The sequence below is a fragment of the Glycine max genome, chromosome 3 (assembly GCF_000004515.6).
Source record: "Glycine max cultivar Williams 82 chromosome 3, Glycine_max_v4.0, whole genome shotgun sequence".
NCBI classification, from domain to species: Eukaryota; Viridiplantae; Streptophyta; class Magnoliopsida; order Fabales; family Fabaceae; genus Glycine; species Glycine max.
In genome coordinates, this window is record NC_016090.4 from 20,264,839 (window position 1) to 20,285,800 (window position 20,962).

The 20,962-nt window shown below is 32.5% G+C and overlaps 3 protein-coding genes across 3 annotated transcripts; all 3 read right to left on the minus strand.

Moving 5' to 3' along the window:
* Positions 1-2,631: 2,631 nt before the first annotated feature.
* Positions 2,632-3,242, minus strand: LOC100806455 (uncharacterized). Its single transcript, XM_003520882.5, has one exon. It carries the CDS (start codon positions 3,068-3,070, stop codon positions 2,732-2,734), a length of 339 nt encoding a protein of 112 aa, XP_003520930.1. The 5' UTR covers positions 3,071-3,242; the 3' UTR covers positions 2,632-2,731.
* A 3,204-nt stretch (positions 3,243-6,446) lies between these two features.
* On the minus strand, positions 6,447-9,661 carry LOC121174565 (bifunctional purine biosynthesis protein PurH-like). Its single transcript, XM_041013921.1, has 5 exons — positions 9,540-9,661; positions 9,333-9,453; positions 7,340-7,402; positions 6,916-7,114; positions 6,447-6,619 (listed from the first exon to the last, which is right to left on the minus strand). Exons 1-5 carry the CDS (start codon positions 9,659-9,661, stop codon positions 6,447-6,449), a joined length of 678 nt encoding a protein of 225 aa, XP_040869855.1.
* Positions 9,662-20,095: 10,434 nt separating this feature from the next.
* LOC102669031 (uncharacterized) lies at positions 20,096-20,962 on the minus strand. Its single transcript, XM_006577470.1, has 2 exons — positions 20,750-20,962; positions 20,096-20,656 (listed from the first exon to the last, which is right to left on the minus strand). The coding sequence occupies exons 1-2, from the start codon at positions 20,960-20,962 to the stop codon at positions 20,096-20,098; spliced, it is 774 nt and encodes a 257-aa protein (XP_006577533.1).

The following is a 20,962-nucleotide window of genomic DNA, read 5'->3' on the forward strand; positions in this document are numbered from 1 at the left end:
ACAAAATGTCTTAATTAAATAATAGGGGATTAAAATTACATATTTAAAAATAGATGGATGAAAATTATATTTCAACCTTTTTCTTCTATTATATCGTTAACCATTTATTATGGAGTGAAAAAATTAAAGAGAAGTAGACATGACAAAGAATACAATTAATATGGTAAGATAAAATATATACTAGAAAATTACATAACACTTCTCCCTGTCTTTTTTAAAAGAACAAAATTAGAATTTGAGTTTAGTCATTTTTAAAAGAACAAATCTAGAATGTTTTATGAATTAATTATTTTTGTCACAAAGATATCTTTAAGTATGAGTATTTTTTTTTAGGGGATCAGTATTTTTTTAGTTTTTAGAATATATTAATGTTTTAGACTTGAAAAAGTCTAACTTAACCTAGCATGAAGAGAGTTTTGGAACCTTTTTATTTGTCTAAATCACATGTATTACACCATGCTAGTTGATCCATATGCTTGATGATGGGAAACCTTACTTTGAGTCTTTGACTATTCAAATGCATAACCAATAAAAATTAAAGCAATAAATATACCAATGATAAGAGAGACTAAAATAATTATAATTAATGAAAACATTTTTTATACAATTAATAAAAACATTTGAAAAAAGTATATGTCAATAATGTCAAGGATAATTTTGAAAAATATGTAAATTTAGCACAAATTTAATCCTATTTATTACTTTAATGAGATTGACGCACTGATGTACGATCCCATTGCGTGCACATGTGAGTAATGATCTATTTAACAAGAAAACCTGTGTTTGATTACTATGTTACCATGTGCAAAATTTCTTTGGGTCAACACAATCACGCACTACAAGTAAAATTAGTTTCTTTTTAATTGTTAAATTTTTAGAAATTTTTTGTTTCTATTTAGTTCACTAATAAGATATATAAGCAAAATTTGCTGCGGAAATCATGAGAATATAAAGCTTTTATTGAATCATAGGCAACAATTGCTAGCAGGTAGCAACTAATGTTTCAACAGGTACCACATATGTCTAGTTAAATGCGGCATTTGATAAGTTCACTTGGCTGGTATCTTGTACACTTCCTACTATATATGATTTTTGAATATCAAAGAGCCTTCTTTCAGAAATTGGTAGCTAACCCCAAAGTGCCATCTTCCCTATTGAAGACTTTGAATGAATGTATCTGCACGTTTATGTGTCCTTTACCAGTGTTGATATAAAGAATTTTAAATTTCAAAATTATAAGTTGATGAAGCTGCACACATATTGCCTTTATAAGAACAACTGAACAAATATAGAGTAAGTTACTCTTCAACTTCCTATAAGTATCATAAAAGACCATACATAATCTGATGGACATCTAAACATACTGAACTGTATCCTGTAGAAGCTCAGAAGATTAGGTACTAAACTATATATTTCACTAGAGACAACAAATTCATCTAGAGACTTTGCCTACACAGACTTGGAATTTGGAAACAGAAGAAAACAGCAACGAAATGAAAGCATAAATAAACGAAATATTTGCTGCCACATGAAAGGCAACATTAAATTCATGTAAATATTTAGAATGCTTAACCAAGGTAGACCTCAAACTCAAGCAATGGCGAAACTGAACAATTAGTAGCACTCAGTAGTTCCAAAAGATTCATTCATGGAACATTGATAATGAAGAATATCTAGAATAAGTATCTTGTCTTCTGCCTGATGATTTAAATCGAGTGATTTATCAAATCTTTCAAGGACATGGTCAAATAATGAAATCATACCAGGAAGAGAAACTTGAAATTCTTTTGGTATAAGAAAGGTATACACTAAAATCAAGGAAATGCGCCCAAACATGTGCAAAATCATCCAAATAAAGTTCAAGGTGCAAGCTATTATCCTTTCTGAATCTCTAGGGTCAAACAAGCAAATAAAGTTCTAGATGAAATAAAAGGCTTATCAAGGAACCTTTACAGGATAAGAATACTATATTAGAGTTGACACACAAATTAGTTCACTGAATATACAAAGGACATCAAGTTGATCCTCCACAGATTTTGACATCAATTTAGTCCAAAAGTGCTATGCAATACATCACATAATTTTTGAGCAATATTTTCAAGGCCGTGTGATGATCACTGCTATGCAATGGAATTAACTCATTTTTTCTCCTCATAAATTTCAATTTGAAAAAGTTTTAAAAAACAGTCTACAACTGCAATTGTGGCCACATATCACTACTGCAATTGCAGCCACATAGCCAAATTTGTTGTAATTTGCCGCAATATCAAGGATCACGACAGAACCACAATTAGGACAGCAATTTAAAACCTTATGCTACATATTCAACTATGATACTTTTATCCATTTGACCTTTCCTACATTGTTCTCAATAATTTTCATTATTTTTGCACTTCAGAGGTTGTTGGAATAATCAACACATCTTCAACAACTATAAACAGCAACGCACAAGTTAAACCATATTCATCCGATTCCCTTTAGCTCCACTTACCTATTAAGCTATAATGTCTCAACAAAATCTGTCTCACCACACTCCATCAAGTTGCAGCATCATCACACACATATTGGGTCCATTCAGCCACAATATACAGCAAAATCATCCACACACACCCAAATAACTTATTAAAGCAATTAAAAAAAATTCTAAAAAAATACATTAAAAAATCCAGTTTCAATGTTTATTCAAAATAATAATAATAACAATAATAATCACCAAAAGCTTATACAAAAATCAAAACACTTGCAGCACAGGTCTCTTCCCAAGCCTTTTGATCTCCCTATCCATGTTGCCAGTGAGCATGAACCCGAACATCTTGAAGTCACACATGAGGGACCAAAAGGGGTGTCTCAAAGTCTCAGGGAAATTCCTCTCTACAAACAAGTGGCTATAGAAGGCACATCCATACCCAGAGAAAGGGACAAGGAGCAAGAACCACCAACTGAACAAGAGGGAACAAAAGAAAAAGAGAATGCTGAAGAGTGTTCCTGCGAAGTGCCAGCGCCTTGTGGAAGCCTTGGAGTGCTGGTTCATGTAGAAGGCCCAGAAATCTTCCAGGCTCCTAAAATTCATGGCTTGGAAGGAGGTGAAACCAAAAATTCTGAGGTGGGTGGGTGTGAATTTCGAGGGATTCAAGTGGAAACGTTTCTGGGTGTTGTTGAAATTGCGGATTGGGAATCAAAGTTGGAATCTTGTTGGTTGAGGATACTGTGTGGTGTTTCAATGACAACTGTTGACGGAGACTTCAAACTCTGAAAGGTGAAGTGTTGTGTTCTGGTTGGTGTCTGTCTTGATTTGTGTGTTTTTTATATTTTCTTTTTAAATCAGTGTAGAACACTAATATAAATATTCTTTTGGAACTGAAATATAAGAAAAATAAATTATTTGTGATAAATTAAGATGTAAGTGAATTTTAATTAATATTTATCTAATGATATTATTTTAAAAATATTATTCATTTAATTAGAGTTTTATTCTAACATTTTTTTACTATGCACTAATATGTAAATAACATTTTAAAATGAATTAATTTTTAATTGAGATTATCACAATTGATGTTAACTTATTTTTTTAATTAATGTGAATCAATTTTTTTTATATATATTTCAGTCTGGAAGAAGTAATTTCTTTTATTAAAAACTATGATGGAATATAAATAATAGATCATCCTCCATCTTTATCCTACCAATATCTTCTAACACTTCTATAGTAAGTATAAAATGCATTATATATTTTTAAGATATTAAAAGTATTTATGATCTTTTTATTTAATACTTTATTTATAAGGTAAGACGAAGATTTGAAAGAAGACTATAAGGAGATGTTGTATTACTCATTAAAAATTTGAGAAATATTAACAACACAATATATTCTTTTAAATACATGTTATTATTGGGATTTATTAGAATATAAGTTTCACCACTTATTTAATAAGCTTTCACTTATGATTATTTTTACTTTCCAATGAATTCTATCAATATTGAGAATGTGATAAATAAAAGTCTTTTAAACACTATTTTGTCAGTGCTTCTCTAAAATTATGGTATAAATATATAATAATATTTTTTTAATTCAGTTGTAGTAATTTCTTTAATTAATATTTTTATTATTTTACATTAAGTAAAATGTGGGTATATAAGTATAGGGACGGATTCGGAAAACCATTAAAGGGGTTAGATTTTTTGTTTACTTTAACTATTTAAATATCTAACAAATAAATATTTAATAATTAATGACTTTTATTCAATTATATATTAGTTTTACACATAAAATTAAAATCAATTTTTATTTTAAATTATACAAGAAGGAAATACATGTACGTCTGGTATAATTTTTTTCATGTTTTAAAAAACTCTTTTAATCTCACAAGCATAATAACAATCAAACAACACTCACAATAATAATTTCACAATAAAAAAACAAACGCATCAAATACAATAATAACTAAAAATCATCAATTTTTTCTAACAATATAAATATATAAATGTTATATAATGTTAATAATAATTAATGTTAATAATTAGATATATAAATAAATATATGAGACTTATAATAACACACAAAACATAATTAGTCTATATCATAACAATTGATGGGAAGTCATAAAAAACAAGATCTAATAATAAGTGTATATATCTTTTGAGTTATATTATAATTAGTGACAATATATATTATTAAAAAGATTAGTACATAAGATATTAATTATTAGATTTATTAATCAATATATATAATTTTATTTATACTAGACGTAATATATTATTATTAATTAGTATATATTATTAATTGTTATTATATATTATTAATAATATTTTTATTCAAAAAAATTATTATATAAATAGTTTTAAAAAGTTTGAGGGTGAGCGGACTAAAGCCCCTTCCCTCAAACTTCCTTCAATAATAATATACTTTTTTAATAAAAAAATACTAATAATAATAATAATAATAATAATAATAATAATAAATAATATATACTAAGTAATAATAAATACACTATTTTTAGTAAAAATAATATAGAATAATTAATAATTAAATACTACATACAGTAAAAATAAAATAAAATAAATATATTAATTAATAAGTCTGATAATTAATATATGTCAACACTGATTATATAATAATCTTTTTTAATACTGAAAAATACTAATATTTTTAATAATATATATTGTTACTAATTATAATATAACTAAAAGAGATATGTATACTCACACTATTAAAAAATAAGATTTTTACATCGGTTATTAACCGATGTTGAAAGTAATATCATTAACATTGATTTTTCAAAATCGATTTTAACTAATAAATACAATATCAGTTATTTAAATAACCAATGTTAGATGATAAGAATTATGAAAAAAGAAAGTTATAAATCTACATACCAACATCAATTTTTTAAAAAACTGATGTTAACTGACACTAACAACATCGGTTTTTTAATCAATAAGTTTTACCTATAAATATTAATAATCATTAGTATGGAAAAAAAAAACCAAAACCAAAGTACCAAACAATGATAGAAGATTCATGCATTTATTAACAAATCACACCAAGCTATCATTTTGATTTTGAACCAAGTCAATTGGCTCCAATTTCAGTCTCTAAATCATGAGTAAATTCATAGCACTATCAAAACCACTAGTTACAAACACAAGTTATTCAAATTAATAAGATTTAACCATGGAATTGGTCAATTGAAAGCCAAAATGAACTAATTCTAAGCAAGATGCACGGAGAAATATATGTACATGTAACTCTAGTTTGAATTTGATTTAAGAATAACTTAGTGAAACTAAAAGGCACATATTAATTCAGTTTCCTAACTCTCAAGTCTAGTTTCTATATTTGCATTCAATTCTGATGAGTTGAACTGTGAGTTCAATCTAAACTTCAAACCAATGCAACAAGATTATTTTCATATTAACTCAGCTTGCATCTCAGTCAAAAGTATGCAAAAACAAAACCTATCTCAAGTAAATGCAACAAATTACAAAGGTTCAGTCAGTTCAAAGGCTTTATTTTTCATACAAACAAGGAACATCTCTCATCAATCAAGTTTCAGATAAAAACAAAGCTCAAATTACAGGTCAAACATCTCAAAGCGAAAGAATTATGCATGATATTGATGATAGTTCCGAATTTCATTCATTTTCTATAAATTTTTGAGCTTGCATGAATCGAATCACAGTGCCAGACAGATTCTCAATGAATTACAAAAGCTTGTAGGAACTTGCTTTAAGATGCTACATCACTGATTTAGAACAGAAGTATGGGCTTTCCATCCAATACCTAAACCTGGCTGTCAAGTTGGATCTCTAAAGTCCTACAAATATCATCCAGATATGGATTCTACACTAGAGATGAGGTGCAATACCATGGAATCTTAGAGAGAACAGAGGCAAAGTGATAAATTCTATATAAGCAAATAGTGATTATAGATCATTTAGACAAGAAATTAGTAGTTGATTCCCACCTTTCCATGGTGTTGGATGGCTGTAGCAATTCCACCAGCATTAACTTCAGAAAGGCTTTTGTCAACATAGAATGCAGCTTTTTGATGAGGATTTTCACCATAACCGAGAGGACTTTTGAGTGAGAGGGGCATTGTCAAGCTAGGAGGGAATTTATCTGTCATCAAAATGAGAATAAGTCAATGAATGGAGCACATCAAAATTAATAATATCACTTGAGATATTTAAACTAAATGCATTCTGCAAGTTATTTTAGAATTAAATATATGATTTCAATTTTGTTCACTGACTTCAAAAACTTCAAAATTAGAAAATATATGAAAATTAGTACACCAATTAATCTGTTGGTTGTAGATTGAGCTTTACCATTCTAGGATTATATTTATAAATTATTTGCATTTTCCAGTAATTGACATTTCCATCTCACAATGAGTGTGAATTAATAATCCTCACAAACTAGAAACAGAAGTACCTCCCACACTCTGTTTCCACAACCACTCAGATACTGTTGAGTCATAGGAAGCAACATGTTAAAAGCTTTCCATGCAAGCTTTATCTTGAACTTTATATCATCCTGGTTTCCTTTAAGAAATTCCAGAAAGGAAGGGTAGTCTTCTGTATCAACCACTACCAAAACATCCTTGTGGTTTTGCTCAAATAAGAATTTATCACCTTATAGTTGAGATATTGCAATGGAAAACTAAAATTTCAGGAACAAAGGTCCTGTTAATTTCCACAGTAGTTTAGTTAGTTGGTGTTATTTGGCCAACATTACATTTTCTCAGCCATCTCACAAACTGAATGCTCACAACTCTAATGTAACACAACAAATTTCTAGCACAACGTACTTGTAATAACAACTAATAGCATAACTTACCAATCCCATGAGTACTGAGGGCTTTGATATGATGTTTTTGGTCTCTTTAGCAAGCTCAGCTTCCTAAGAAAAAATAAACACCCAATTTAACCACACCCAAATAAAAAAACTGTTGGATCAAGTGGCCTCAGAATAATTAAGAAGGGGGGGTTGAATTAATTATGAACGTGTCTTGACTAATTAAAAATCTATCCTTCTTAATGTTACTAGATTCAATTAGGCTTTACTACTAAGTTGTGAGGATGTAAAGAACAAAGAAAGTAACTTAGACAAAAGTAAAGCGAAAATAAAAGAACACAACGAAAATTAAAGAGTGTAGGGAAGAAAAAGACAAACACAAGATTTATACTGGTTCGGCAACAACCCGTGCCTACATTTAGTCCCCAAGCAACCAATCGGTTCTTGAGATTTCTTTCAACCTTGTAAAATCCTTTACAAGCCAAAGATCCACAAGGGATGTACCCTCCCTTGTTCTCTTTGAATAACCAAATGGATGTACCCTCCACTTGAACTGATCCACAAGAGATGTACCCTCTCTTGTTCTCAGTATAACAACCCCCAAGTAGATGTACCCTCTACTTGTACCACAAAGGATGTACCCTCCAATGTGTTGGGACAAAGAATTCTCAGGCAGTTAGTCCTTTGAATCTTTGTAAGGGGAAACAAAAGATATCTCAGGCGGTTAGTCCTTTGAAATCTTTTTCTTAAGGGGAAGGGAAGAATCAAAAGATTTCTCAGGCGATTAGTCCTTTGAATTCTCTTGGAAAGAGAGAAGAGAGACACAAAAGAATTCAGGCAGTCCTTCTATTCTTTTGGAAAAGGGAGAAGTGAATGAAAAAGATGAATAGCATAAGTTTTTGAACAATGAACTTTTCTTGGAAGAGAAAGTAATGAACAAAAACTTTTAGAAAAAGTTGAGAAATGAATCAACAATTTCTGTAAAAAAACTTGTTGAAAAGATGAAGAGAAATGAGTTAGAAAGTTCTATAGAAAGCGTTGAAAGATGTTGTGAAATTCATGCCATGGTCACATATTTATAATCTCTTGATGAGTGAAGTTAAAGTTTGTGACTCTTGGTAATTTCTTTAAAACTAGTCACCCTTTAAAATTTGTGACTCTTTTGAAAACTAGTCACTTAAAAAGTTGTGACTTTTGAAAAAAATCTTCAGAAACAAGTCACTTGAAGAATTGTGACTTTTGAAAATTTATTTTTCGAAACCAGTCAATGGTAATCGATTACCATCAAGGTGTAATCGATTACACATCAATAGATGTGACTCCTCATGTTTAAATTTTGAAAATCAAAACGTTTAGAAACTCTGGTAATCGATTACAAGTATTGTGTAATCGATTACACAATTTTAAAATGATTTGAAAATGTTTTATCACTAGTTGTGACTTTTGAAATTTCAAATCTAATGTTTTAAAACATTGGTAATCGATTACATGCTCATGGTAATCGATTACAACTTTGTAAATTAGTTTTGAAAACAATGTTGGCTACTAATAATCGATTACTACCTTCTGGTAATCGATTACCAGAGAGTAAAACTCTTTGGTAATGATTTTGTTTTTGAAAAACTTTTTTAGTACTTATCTTGATTGAGTCTTCTCTTGATTCTTGAATCTTGAGTCTTGAATCTTGATCTTGATTATTCTTGAATCTTGATTCTTGAAACTTGATTCTTGAATCTTTGGAATTTACTTAACTCTTGATTCTTTGACATTATCAAAATAATCTTGGAAGGCATTGCTTCCACAAAAACAACATACAATTCAACATCGACTAAAAACACAATTGACATCAAAACACTAGCAACACACAATATAGGACAACAATTATTTTTAGATTACATTGAAGAAAGAGTGTGTATACTTGAGGGGTATTGTACTCAATGAAGCAGTAACCTATGGTTTTCTCAATTTTAGGATCAACCGGCATCCAAAGGCCATCCTCCTTGATAACACCAATTTGACTATAAATTTTTCAAACCACTCCTTCGAGCTTCTCAAACTTCTCCCTCGGAACCACAAGGAGGTTATCCACGATAATGATGTTACCAAATCCAGACTCAAACTCGAGATTCTCCTCTCGGTAAACCACCTCGTCATCACTATAAAAAAGAAAAGAGTAAGAAAACTACAACCCTAGGGTTCTGTTTCAATGACCAGAACCTGAAAAGGGCGAAGTAGTTGATACCTGGCGATGCTGCAATCTTCGCCGGGAGGGAGGCGAATGGCGTCGAGATCGAGAGTGAAGAGATCAACACCGAGACGCAGCACCGTGCCCTTGATCTCCTTCATTACCATGACGTTCGCCATGATTGTAGCAAGCACAGTGTTATCATTATGGAGGCAGATGGCAGTGTGAGAGAGGGTTTGGTTTCTAGGGTTTTCTCCAGTTTTAGAAACGCAAAAATGGTGTGCTGCAGGGTGTAAGGATTGCGTTTTGCTCTTCCTTTGGTAAAATTGGAGCTTTATATTCTTTATAGGTTTCTCTCTTTATATTAATTCTAGGTGTCACTCTTTTTTTTTTTATATTAACTCTGGAATTATTATTAAAATGCTGTCAACATTTTTTCTTATACCGATATTAGGTGTCTCTTTTTTTTATATATTTTATGTAGTATAAGTTTAGTGAGTTTGCAGTAAAAAAGTATAGTAAATTTTATATTTCTTATTTTAAGAATTATCTTTCAAATGTATGATTTTTTTATTATTTGTAAAAATTAAATTTATATTTTATTTAGGTGGTTGTAAAAATATATTTTAAGGAATTTTGTGATGTATGTTTTTGGAATAATAAAAAATTTGATAGGTTAAATTTATTTATTTTCATTGAAATAAATTATTTAAATAAATAAAATATTATAACTAAGTTACAAATTTTATATTTTTCTATAAAATAAAAAATTTAATAAATAATCTTAATAAATAATCTTAATTTTTTAAATAATAAATTATATATATTTAATCTACAATTAATTATATCCATAAGTAAAAGTAGCCGTAGGTATAAGTTTGTAGATATTTTAAAATATAATAATGATGTAATATTTATTTATTGAATGGTGACAAATATCTCATAAAAAATACTTTTTAAATATTTATTAGACATTTCGATAATAAATAATATTTACATTGTCTGTATAAATGTTTTAGTATGATAAATTTTTTATTTTTATAATAATTAAATAAAATATATTAATAATAAATTTTAATTGTTTGACAATACCAATATTCTATAAAAATTCTATAAAAGTTAAACTCTACTATTAAAAATAGATATTTTTTATTTTCAAATGAACTAATATGAAATAATTAATATAAATGTGTGTTATATTTAAATGATAATCATTAAATAATAAAATTAAAATTATAGAATTTATTTTAAAAATTTAGTTTAATTTTTAAATGCTTACCTTTTGAATTTGTTATTGTTTATTAATTATTATATTTTTTAATTAAAATATAATTAATAACTCACTATATATATATATATATATATTTAAAAAATATATAAATAATTAAAGCAAAAGAGTTTATATTAACATCTGTTATTTTAAAATCAATGTTGTAAGTGCTTATACGACATCGATTTTAAAATAATCAATGTTAAAATCGTACTAAATCGAGCTGTTAACATCGGTTATTTGAAAACCGTTGTTGTAAGTGCTTAACGACATCGATTTTCAAATAACCAATGTTAATAAGACGATGTTAAAACTTATTTTTTTAGTAGTGTCATTAATAGATTTCATAAGAATGATATTTCTATGATTTTTTTTTATCAATTTATATCATCTAGGCTAACTATACTTTGTATATCATTATAAGTCTCATTTATTTATCTATATATCTAATTATTAACATTAATTATGATAAACATATTTATATTTATTACATATAATTGTTAAAAAATTTGATGACTTTTAGTTTTAGGTATATTATATTTGATGAGCTTTTTTTTTTTAAAGATTATCAATGTGAGTCATGTTTGATTTTGTTGTTATTGTGCTTGTGAGATGTAAAAATATTTCAAAACTTAAAGAAATTGTAAACACATGTATTTTCTTCTTATATTATTTGAAATAAAAAAAAATAATTTTATGTTTAAAACTAAGAAATGAATTTATAAAAGTTATTATTTATTAAATATTTATTTGTTAGAAGTTAGATATTTAAATAATTAAAGTACAAAAAAAAAGTCAACTGCCTTTGATGGTTTCATGGATCGATCCCTGGGTACATGATTGCATATTAAAGTTTAATCGTTAGGTTTGACAAATTACGGGACAAATTTGGTCTTTCCCATCCGTGTCCTAAATCCTTAAATCATACTCATCCTTGACCTCAATTCCAACCAAGAATAGAAAATAGGTATCCAACCTCATCTTTAATGGGAGTTAGGTTTCCCGACCTTTACCCTAACACGTGTTCTACTAAGATTAATTATGACATTCAAGAGGCATAGAAGTTGTTGGAAAGGGGAATAGCTATGGGTGTTTCTTTGGAATACAAAAAAGAAAGCATGGTGCAACAATTAGTTGTGATGGAACAAAGGGATCCAAAATAGAAAAAGGGTTAGACATGTAATCAGATGAAGGGTTCACACGACAAGTTTTTATGAAGCTCATGATGTATAATATTAAGAAAGAGGATGTCCAGTTAGTGTGAATTCAAGAAACTAAAAAGGAGGAAGTTAAGAAGGAAATGTATTATGCATTATGGGGTGACCATGAGGTTTTATAGGAAAAGTACACTTCTATAAATAGTATCGAGGGAATGTTATGTTTGTGGAATAAAAAGGCTTTTCAAGTCAACAATTCCTCTATAGGAGAGGGATTCCTTGCTTTAGAAGGTGTGTGGTTGAAAAGAGGTGGTAATAATCAATGTTTACTCACCTTGCAGTTTGGAGGGAAAGAGAAGATTATGGCAAGGTTTGAAGGGCTGCAAAATGAACTCTAACACAATAACATGGTGTGTTATGGGGGATTTTAATAGTGTGAGGTGTGGTTATGTAATGTCATAGGTTTTGATGACGCCAAAACAACATGAAGAATTTTGAACTCGAACAAGTCAAGCAATTAGAAGATTCAAGACTTAGGTTATATTGTTAAAAGGTTTTTCCAATAATTATATTTGGCCATTTGCTTAATTTCAATCAAGTCTTCATGTTTCTTCTAAAAGCGTTAAAATTGTTTTTCAAGTTCTAGAATTAATGCAATTGATTACCACATCATGTAATCGATTACTAGAAGCAATGATATAAAAGTTTTTTTTTAATTTGAAATTACACCAAAAAGTGTGTTTTGAAGAGTTGCATCTTTTAGGAATGACCCCTAACGGTTTACACAAATTTTGTATATACATATTCATCATTTTAACACGTTTATATATATGAGAAACTTTTGAAAAAATCTTGTTAGCAATCATTGTCATTCATCAAGTTCTTAATCAAAAACTTGGTCAAATACACTTATTATTGAGAAACCTTATAGTGATTCAATTTGTAACATTTCCTCTAAATGAGAGAGTGAATTCTTATATTCTTTGTCTAAACTTTTGAAAATGGTGAAACACCCCTTGTAAGAACAAGAGCGTAGTATCTCTTGATTCTTAAGAGACTCAAACACAAAGGGTGAGGAATCCCAAAGTGTAAGAGGGCTCTGCTGTTGTAAAGGATTTGAAAGATAATGAAACTCTCAAGCGAGTTGCTTGGGGCCTAGACGTAGGCACAAGAAGTGACCAAACTAGTATGTAAATTGAGTTTGAAATTCGCTCTTCCTTTATCTCTTTACTTTATTGTAAATTTACTGTATTTATTTATATTGATAGAGATCTTAATTGCTTGTTTTTTCTTTTTTTAATCAAGTTTTTGATGCATTATCATATTTATCATATAAAAAGGAATTAGAGTGTATTAACAAAGAAACAGTTTATAGACTCAATTCACCCCCCTCTCTTGAGTTCATTTGGGCCACTTGGATAACAAGTGCTATCAGAGTAGGATTCTTGTATAAGTCTTAAATGCTTCAAGAATAATTATGGCCACATCAAACTCTTTCTTTCTTGAAGAAAACTCTATAAATAGGCCTCCTATTTTTAATGGTGATGGTTATCATTATTGCAAAACTCACACGCAAAACTTTATATAAATGGGATGTTGTAGAAAATGTCCATTTGATCCTGTTGCAACCTACCCTACGACGGGCGTGCGGGCGAAAAAGCAAAATGGTGCGTCCTCTAAAAAGAAAACGCATGGGAGTCGCAACCAATGTTTATTTAAGGAAAACATTAGAAAAAAAACCAAAAGAGATATGCGAATTTTGAAAATAAGGGTTCGAGAGTTGTTTACACATAGGGAAGGTATTAGCACCCCACGCGCCCATCACAAGGGACGACAACCTTTAATCTAGTGTGCACAACGTGAGTTCAATATTATTTATTTTCCCTTTTTTATATTTTTATTTTTTTGGGGCCGACAAGGGGCTTGTCCCTGCTCCTACGTATCGTCAGGTGCGATGAGGAATTCAGACCTACGTAGTTCTTTAAAGCGAGAAAGTTTGTGTGTTGAGTTGGTTTTATGCTTTTGAAATATTCATTTTAATTACAAACAAAAAGGTCATTAAGGAGTTGGACCTTGAAATGATCTCAAGTGATATTTGGCGGAGAAAAGTTAGTTATGAGTTGGTTTTTTTTTATTTTGGTTTTTATTTATTAGCTTTCAATCTTTTTAAGACAACAAAGTTTTTTACGGCACTAGTGATCGGTTAGGATTAAACTTTACAAATAAAAAAGAGATCACTGATGATAAATGGAGAAGATGAATATGCACACAATAACAGAGGGGACCCCTAAGGGTACATAGATTATATTCAACCCTTAAAACCAAAACTAACCGACTGTTGCACAAGGAACGCGGAACAAGAGAACGATGTAGGGAATGATCACGGTCGCGATTCAGTAGCGTTTTGACTTCGTTTCTTCTTTTTCTTTCTCTCTTTCTACTTCTTTTCTCTCAATTCTCTCAACTCATGAACCTTGGAACCTTTTAACCCCCCCCCTCAACACACCTATTTATAGGAAAAAAGCCATTCTGGGGCGGTCGAAGCTCGCCCAGGCGAGCTGATGCTTAGCCCTAAAGTCTTACAAAATGTAAAATACTAAAGACATTGAAGTCTTTGAAATGTAATAGACTGAAGACATTAAAGTCTTTGAAATGTAAAAGACTGAAGACATTGGAGTCTTTGAAATGTAAAAGACTGAAGGCATTGAAGTCTTTGAAATGTAAAAGATAAAAGACATTGAAGTCTTTGAAAATGTAAAAGACAGAAGACATTGAAGTCTTTGAAAATGTAAAAGACAAAAGACTTTGAAGTCTTTGAAATGTAAAATACTGAAGACATTAAAGTCTTTGAAATGTAAAAGACTAAAGACATTGAAGTCTTTGAAATGTAAAAGACAAAAGATATTGAAGTATTTGAAATGTAACAGACTGAAGACATTGAAGTCTCTAAAAATATAAAAGACAGAAGACATTGGAGTCTCTGAAATGTAAAAGATAGAAGACATTGAAGTCTCTGAAAACTTTCACTAAATGATAACATGTTTGGTGATGAAACCAAACCCCCAAACCAATCAAAACACACATTTTCCAAAGAATAATGCGACAAATGAGGAATGAAAGCACAAAGATAGAATTTCTCATAACCAAGAATGAGATTAAGACATTTTTCATTCGTTTCTAAAGAAACATTAGAAGAAACACTGAATTCAATTAGATAGAGGAAAATCACTCAAAGGTGTATCAAATCTCTTAGACAGGCAAGTGTCTCCTCTCGATTCCAAATCACAAATATGTCATAAATTGATTTTGCAAGTCATTTCCCATCAAATCAAGGGGTAATGCGCATAATCATCACGAATCAATGGGTCTTTTTAAGGTTGGACTTGTAGGAAATTTTGACTTTTGGTTGCTTTGGGTTTTTTTATGAATAGGAGAGCAGACATAAAGATTTGGCTAGTAACTTAAATGAGCGATCACTTCCTATCCTTTCATGCCTTGACCTAGTTACTATTATTTTCCTTCCTTTTTACTCTTTTCAACAACTTTGTACATGGTTCAGATACTTGTTTATTCCAAAGAATTTGTTTTTCTTTTCTATTTTCCTTTTTTTCTCTTTTCCATTTTTGATTGATTTTTTTTCTTTTCTTCCTTTCTTTCTTGATAAATATCTAACTTCCTTCAAAATCCATGACTAGCCACAAAAATGATATAAATCTCCTTTGAAAACACCCTTGCTCTCCTATCCTAAGGTAAGGTAGGAAACTTTCATCCTAGGTTAGTGTTCAAATAATAATCAAGTGTCTGGCTCAAAGGGCTTGCAAATGGAAAAAATAATATATATTGGGAAAGTTGTTTGGACAATGGATTAGAAATAAAGAATGCCCAGATCACTTCCATGAATCATATGTTATGACAATTAGAAATTCATGCAAAACCAATCGTAGAACATATCCATGCAGACACTCAATATAAAATTTATGGTCACACAGTCACTAAAGCTTAGGGCTTATTTCCATATTCAGATCAAATTCGTGTTTCAACAATTGTTTTTTTTATCAAGTCCATGCAAAACATCTGAGTCCATTTTGGTATTCGAGAAAGTCCTTCATTATTCTCATCCTCAAGATACACATTTTTTTTTCAAAAACCCTTTTTGTTGTGTTTTGATCTACAAAATTTTCGAAGGGCACTGGTGGTTGTTTCTTTCAAAAGCACGTTAGTTTTAAGAAAAAGGTTGGTATCCTGGACAAAGTTATAATCCAAAACTACAGCATCAAACATCAGAGCACGCACAAAAATAAATAAAAAATAAACCATGCATAAATTTTCTTTTTTAAACAATCATCACAACAAAATAACATAACAAAGCAATAAATAAGATAAAGACAAGTTCACAAATTTAGAAGAATGCGGTTGGCTAGCTCATCCTCCTTCAACGAAGAAATCAAGCAAATCTACCATATCTCCATCATCCTCAACTCCACCTTCGTCCCCTTAGGCATCTCCTTGAGCATATGTAGGACATGCCTCCTCCAAAAAATTAGGCCTATCCCCAGGTCATGCGACAGTGGCTCTGAACTGCTCGGGAGTAGGCCATGGGTAAGGGTTAGGGTCCTAGCGATGCTGGTGCAGTGTATACTAATAGAAGTTGTCATTGAACTGCATCTGGCCCTTATGGTTTGCTGCCTGCTGGTCAGCCAAATGATGCATGTACACGAGCATATGGAGCTCCATCCTTTGCATGTGAGCTGAGATGGACTCTAGAGATGGTGGCTGATGTGGAGGCGGTGGTGGTGTGTCTATGGCTGGCTACTGCTGTTGGTCTTGCCCCGACTGTTGTACCTGCCTCGGCATGAATATTTCTCAATGAATGTCCTGTTAATGGGAGGTCGGATGAGCTTTGTTGATGCGACTGGTACTTCATAGAATTGGCAGAGACCTATGATCAATGTTGAAAATCCCAGTGCCCTGTTGGACTTATCTGGGTCTACTGGGTGTGTTAGAGGTGCAATACCTATGAACTGGTGGATGGCATCTGAGATAAGCTATGCCACATGAACACTGATATGGGTCATGATACTGTAGACCAACTAACATTTGGGTAGAGGGAGATCAGAGTTATGGTCACTGGGAAGGTGTTACTGAGCAGGCACATCATCTAGATTTGAGTCAGAGTGGTCATGCTAATGTGCATGATCCATACCCGCCTCCCTGCTCGCTCCGTGAAAAATCATGTCCCGGAGAGCAAAGTAGTTGACCTATGGCCTCTTCATCAAAACCTGAAAATTGACTTATTCTCTCAGCCTACTCGCATCGCTGTCCTTCTTCTAAGACGAATGGATGCCCCAAGAATTGGTTGATAGCATCTGTGTCATATGGGATCCATTGGCCCCGCACCCAGGAGCACTTGTCCAAGACTCCTTCTTCAGTGGGCCAGGCGTTTGCGTAAAACTCCATGACTACTTCGGGATCATACTTTGCCATAGGCTCTGTCAGTTGTGTCCAATGCCTCCTGGCAACTTCGTCTTGGAATTCCATATACTCTCCCTCTGCTAGCTGGACCCGTTTTTCTTTGAGAAAAGACCAATCTTTAATCACCTTAAAACGACACTGATGCTCCTCACTTCGGAAGCGGTGCCTATCGAACTCAATTTTTGCTTGTAGGGTGCACTGGATCCTTCCCCTGCAGTGGCCTTTCTAGCTCTCTTAGCAACAAGTTTCTTCAGGGCCATTTGGATGAGATGAAAGGAATGCAAAAAGTTTGAGGCAAATGTGCACAAAAAAGGCTCAAAGCTCCTGCCACAATGGAGGTCCCGTGGGTTGAGTGATGAAGCTTTTGAAGTTCTTGGAGAAAATGGGGTGAAATCTAATTTCACCCCTTCCTCCTATTTTTATCTTCAGCGTACACTCGCCCAGGTGAGCTAATCACTCGCCCAAGCGAGTTAAAATAATTTTATTTATTTTTTTTAAAAAAGGTTTTTTTTTTGCAAAGAAAGGGTTATAATCATTTAATAAGCTTTATAATTACCTATAAATCCTATGCGAATTCATGAAATAATTCAAAAAGAAAATTGAACAATATCAACTATAAAACATAAAATTAAAGAGCAAAGTTTAGAGATACTAGGTTGCCTCCTAGGAGCGCTTCTTTAACGTCTTTAGCCCGATGCGTGGTTGTAGTCGATGCCTCGCCATCTCATCCCTCCTAATTCTTTTCTTAGACCATGAGCAAATCCGATCATGGACTTAACACTTGTTGGCACCTGCTCTAATGCCTTGACAAAGAGAATGTTAACATGCAAATGTTTAAAATACTATGAAATGCTCGTATTGTCTTTCCCATTTGCTCCTAGGTTTATGCAAGTTGGTGTGGCATCGACCATAACCCAAAATGACTCTTCATTCACTCTTTCTTTCCAAAACACTTAGATGATAAGATGCAGTCGCATGCTTACGGCACCTCTACTGAATGTGTCAAATCTGCAACTTTTGATCGGGCAGATTCGACCATTGGCTTTGGAGTGCTGGTCATGTGAGTGAGCAAAAATGAGAGTGTATATTCATGCCCAATGACAATAAAAAAGTGCAAAAGGACACAAAACTAGAGGGAGAGATACAAATCATCAATCTATATTCGTTAGCATTGCGATTACTGTTACAACAATAGCCTAAGATGTGAAGATCCTAATGAGTCCTCGAGGAGGCCCTGGTTGAGCTCTTGAATTGCCCCAAGTATTATGCATAATATCGCTTGACGACATCAAAATTCACAGGCGAAGGTAGCTCTTCATCATCCATATTCATGAGCAACAATGCTCCTCACGAAAAAGCCTTCTTCACCACAAATGGTCCTTCATAGTTTGGGGCCTATTTGCCTCGATGATCCTTCTAAACCTGCGTGTTATTTCACAAGAAAAAAAAGAAAAAACTCAAGATCAGTTGAATTTCAAATATTCAAATTTACCAATAGAATACAAAGACTTACTTCACATTTTGAATTGCATCGAAAAGACTATTTATCTCAAAGAGGTTTATGTAAAATTTTGGGAAAACGAAAAAGATTGTTGTCTTATTTGTCAAAGAAAGATAGAATACCATATAAAAAATTAATAAATCAGTTTGATATTCAAGAGTCACAAATTCGTTAAATTCATACTCTTTTGTCAAAAGCGTTTTTCGCTCTGCTCTAGTATAGTTGTCCATGGCTCATGGCAGCCAATCTCTTTCCCTCAATAAGATTTAATTGGTCAAAACGTGCCTGGGCCTATTCTGCTTCTTCAAATCCCGACTCTGCTAGAATTCTCAAAGAAGGAATCTCCACCTTTAACGGGAGCACAACTTCCATCCCGTACACCAAAGAGAATGGGGTTGCCCTAGTAGATGTGTGTACAAAAGTATGATAACCATGTAATGCGAAGGATAACATCTCGTGTCAATCCTTGTAGGATACGGTCATCTTCTGAATGATCTTCTTGATGTTCTTATTTGCAGCCTCAATTGCCCCATTTATCTTGGGCCGATAAGGCGTTGAATTATGGTGTTGGATTTTGAAATCCTCACACATTTCCTTCATCATCTTGTTGTTTAAATTGGTGGCATTATCAGTGATGATCTTTCTGGGCAGCCCATATCTACAAATTATTTCCTTCTTAATGAATTTAATCACCACATTCCTAGTCACATTAGCATGACGTTGCTTCCACCCATTTGGTGAAGTAATCAATGGCGACTAAGATGAAGCGATGCCCATTTGAAGCCTTGGGTTCGATGGCCCCAATCACGTCTATGCCCCACATTGAGAACAACCACGGTGTTGCCAACACATTCAACAGTACAGGTGGAGCATTAACATTATCAGCGAAGGTCTGGCATTTATGGCATTTCATCACGTGAATACAACAATCGTTCTCCATAGTGAGCTAGTAATATCCTGCCCTCATAATCTTTTGGGCCATGGCATGTCCATTGGCATGGGTACCCAAGGATCCCTCATGCACCTCCAATAATATCTGGTCGGCCTCCTTCACATTCACACATCACAATAATACCATATCATGGTTTCTTTTATACAAGACATCCTCACCCAGGAGGAAGTTGGCCGCCATCCTCCGTAACGTCTTCTTATCATTGTCAGAGGCCTCAGGTGGGTATTCCTTGTCCTTAATGTATCGTTTGATATCGAAGTACTAAGGTTTACCATCATTCTCTTCTTCTATCAAACAACAGTGTGTAGGCTCAACACGACATTTGATGTCGATGCATGGCAAATCTCCGTGAGGGCCTACTTTGAACATGGATGATAGAGTGGCAAGAGCGTCAGCCATTTGGTTTTCCTCTCTAGGAATGTGATGAAGTGATATATCATCAAAGAGTTCCATCAATTCCTTGATGTAAGCCTGGTAAGGCACCAACTTGTGGTCTCTAGCCTCCCATTCACTTTTTAACTGATGAATTACCAATGTCGAGTCCCCGCATACTTTGAGCAACTTGACCCTAAAGTTAATTGCTGTTTGGATCCCTAGGGTGCATGCCTCGTACTCTGCCATATTGTTTGTATAGTCGAAACACAACTTAGCCGTGAAAGGCAAACATTGTTTGTCCGACGAAACCAACACTGCCCCAATTCCATGACCCAATGCATTAGACGCACCATCAAACCACACAACCCACTTATCTCTATCTTCATCTTCAACCTCCTCCTCAAACAAGGCCATAATATCCTTGTTAGGGAATTCTGGATGCATAAGCTGATAATCATTTATGGGTTGTTAAGCTACCAAGGCGCTCCCTTTTATTGCCTTTTGAGTGACATAGACGATATCGAATTCCGACAACAAAACCTGCCACCGAGCTATTCTTCTAGTAAGAGCAGGCTTTACGAAGATGTACTTAATGGGATCCATTTTGGACACCAACCAAGTAGTGTAACTCAACATATATTGCCTCAAACAATGAGCTACCCACGCCAAGGCACAATATGTCCTTTCTAGCAACGCGTAGTTCATCTGGCATGTTGTGAATTTCTTGCTCAAGTAATAGATGGCTCGTTCCAT

What these genes read in the sequence shown, in the direction of transcription:
- LOC102669031 (XM_006577470.1), bottom strand. Translation starts at nt 20,962, where the DNA reads ATGGAACGAGCCATCTATTACTTGAGCAAGAAATTCACAACATGCCAG. An exon ending in GAAGAATAGCTCGGTGGCAG is followed by an intron (nt 20,657 to 20,749) that starts GTTTTGTTGTCG and finishes AATGATTATCAG; the next exon opens with CTTATGCATCCAGAATTCCC.
- LOC100806455 (XM_003520882.5), bottom strand. Translation starts at nt 3,070, where the DNA reads ATGAATTTTAGGAGCCTGGAAGATTTCTGGGCCTTCTACATGAACCAG.
- LOC121174565 (XM_041013921.1), bottom strand. Translation starts at nt 9,661, where the DNA reads ATGGCGAACGTCATGGTAATGAAGGAGATCAAGGGCACGGTGCTGCGT. An exon ending in GAAGATTGCAGCATCGCCAG is followed by an intron (nt 9,454 to 9,539) that starts GTATCAACTACT and finishes TCTTTTTTATAG; the next exon opens with TGATGACGAGGTGGTTTACC. An exon ending in TTGAGAAGCTCGAAGGAGTG is followed by an intron (nt 7,403 to 9,332) that starts GTTTGAAAAATT and finishes ATTTTTTCTTAG; the next exon opens with GAAGCTGAGCTTGCTAAAGA.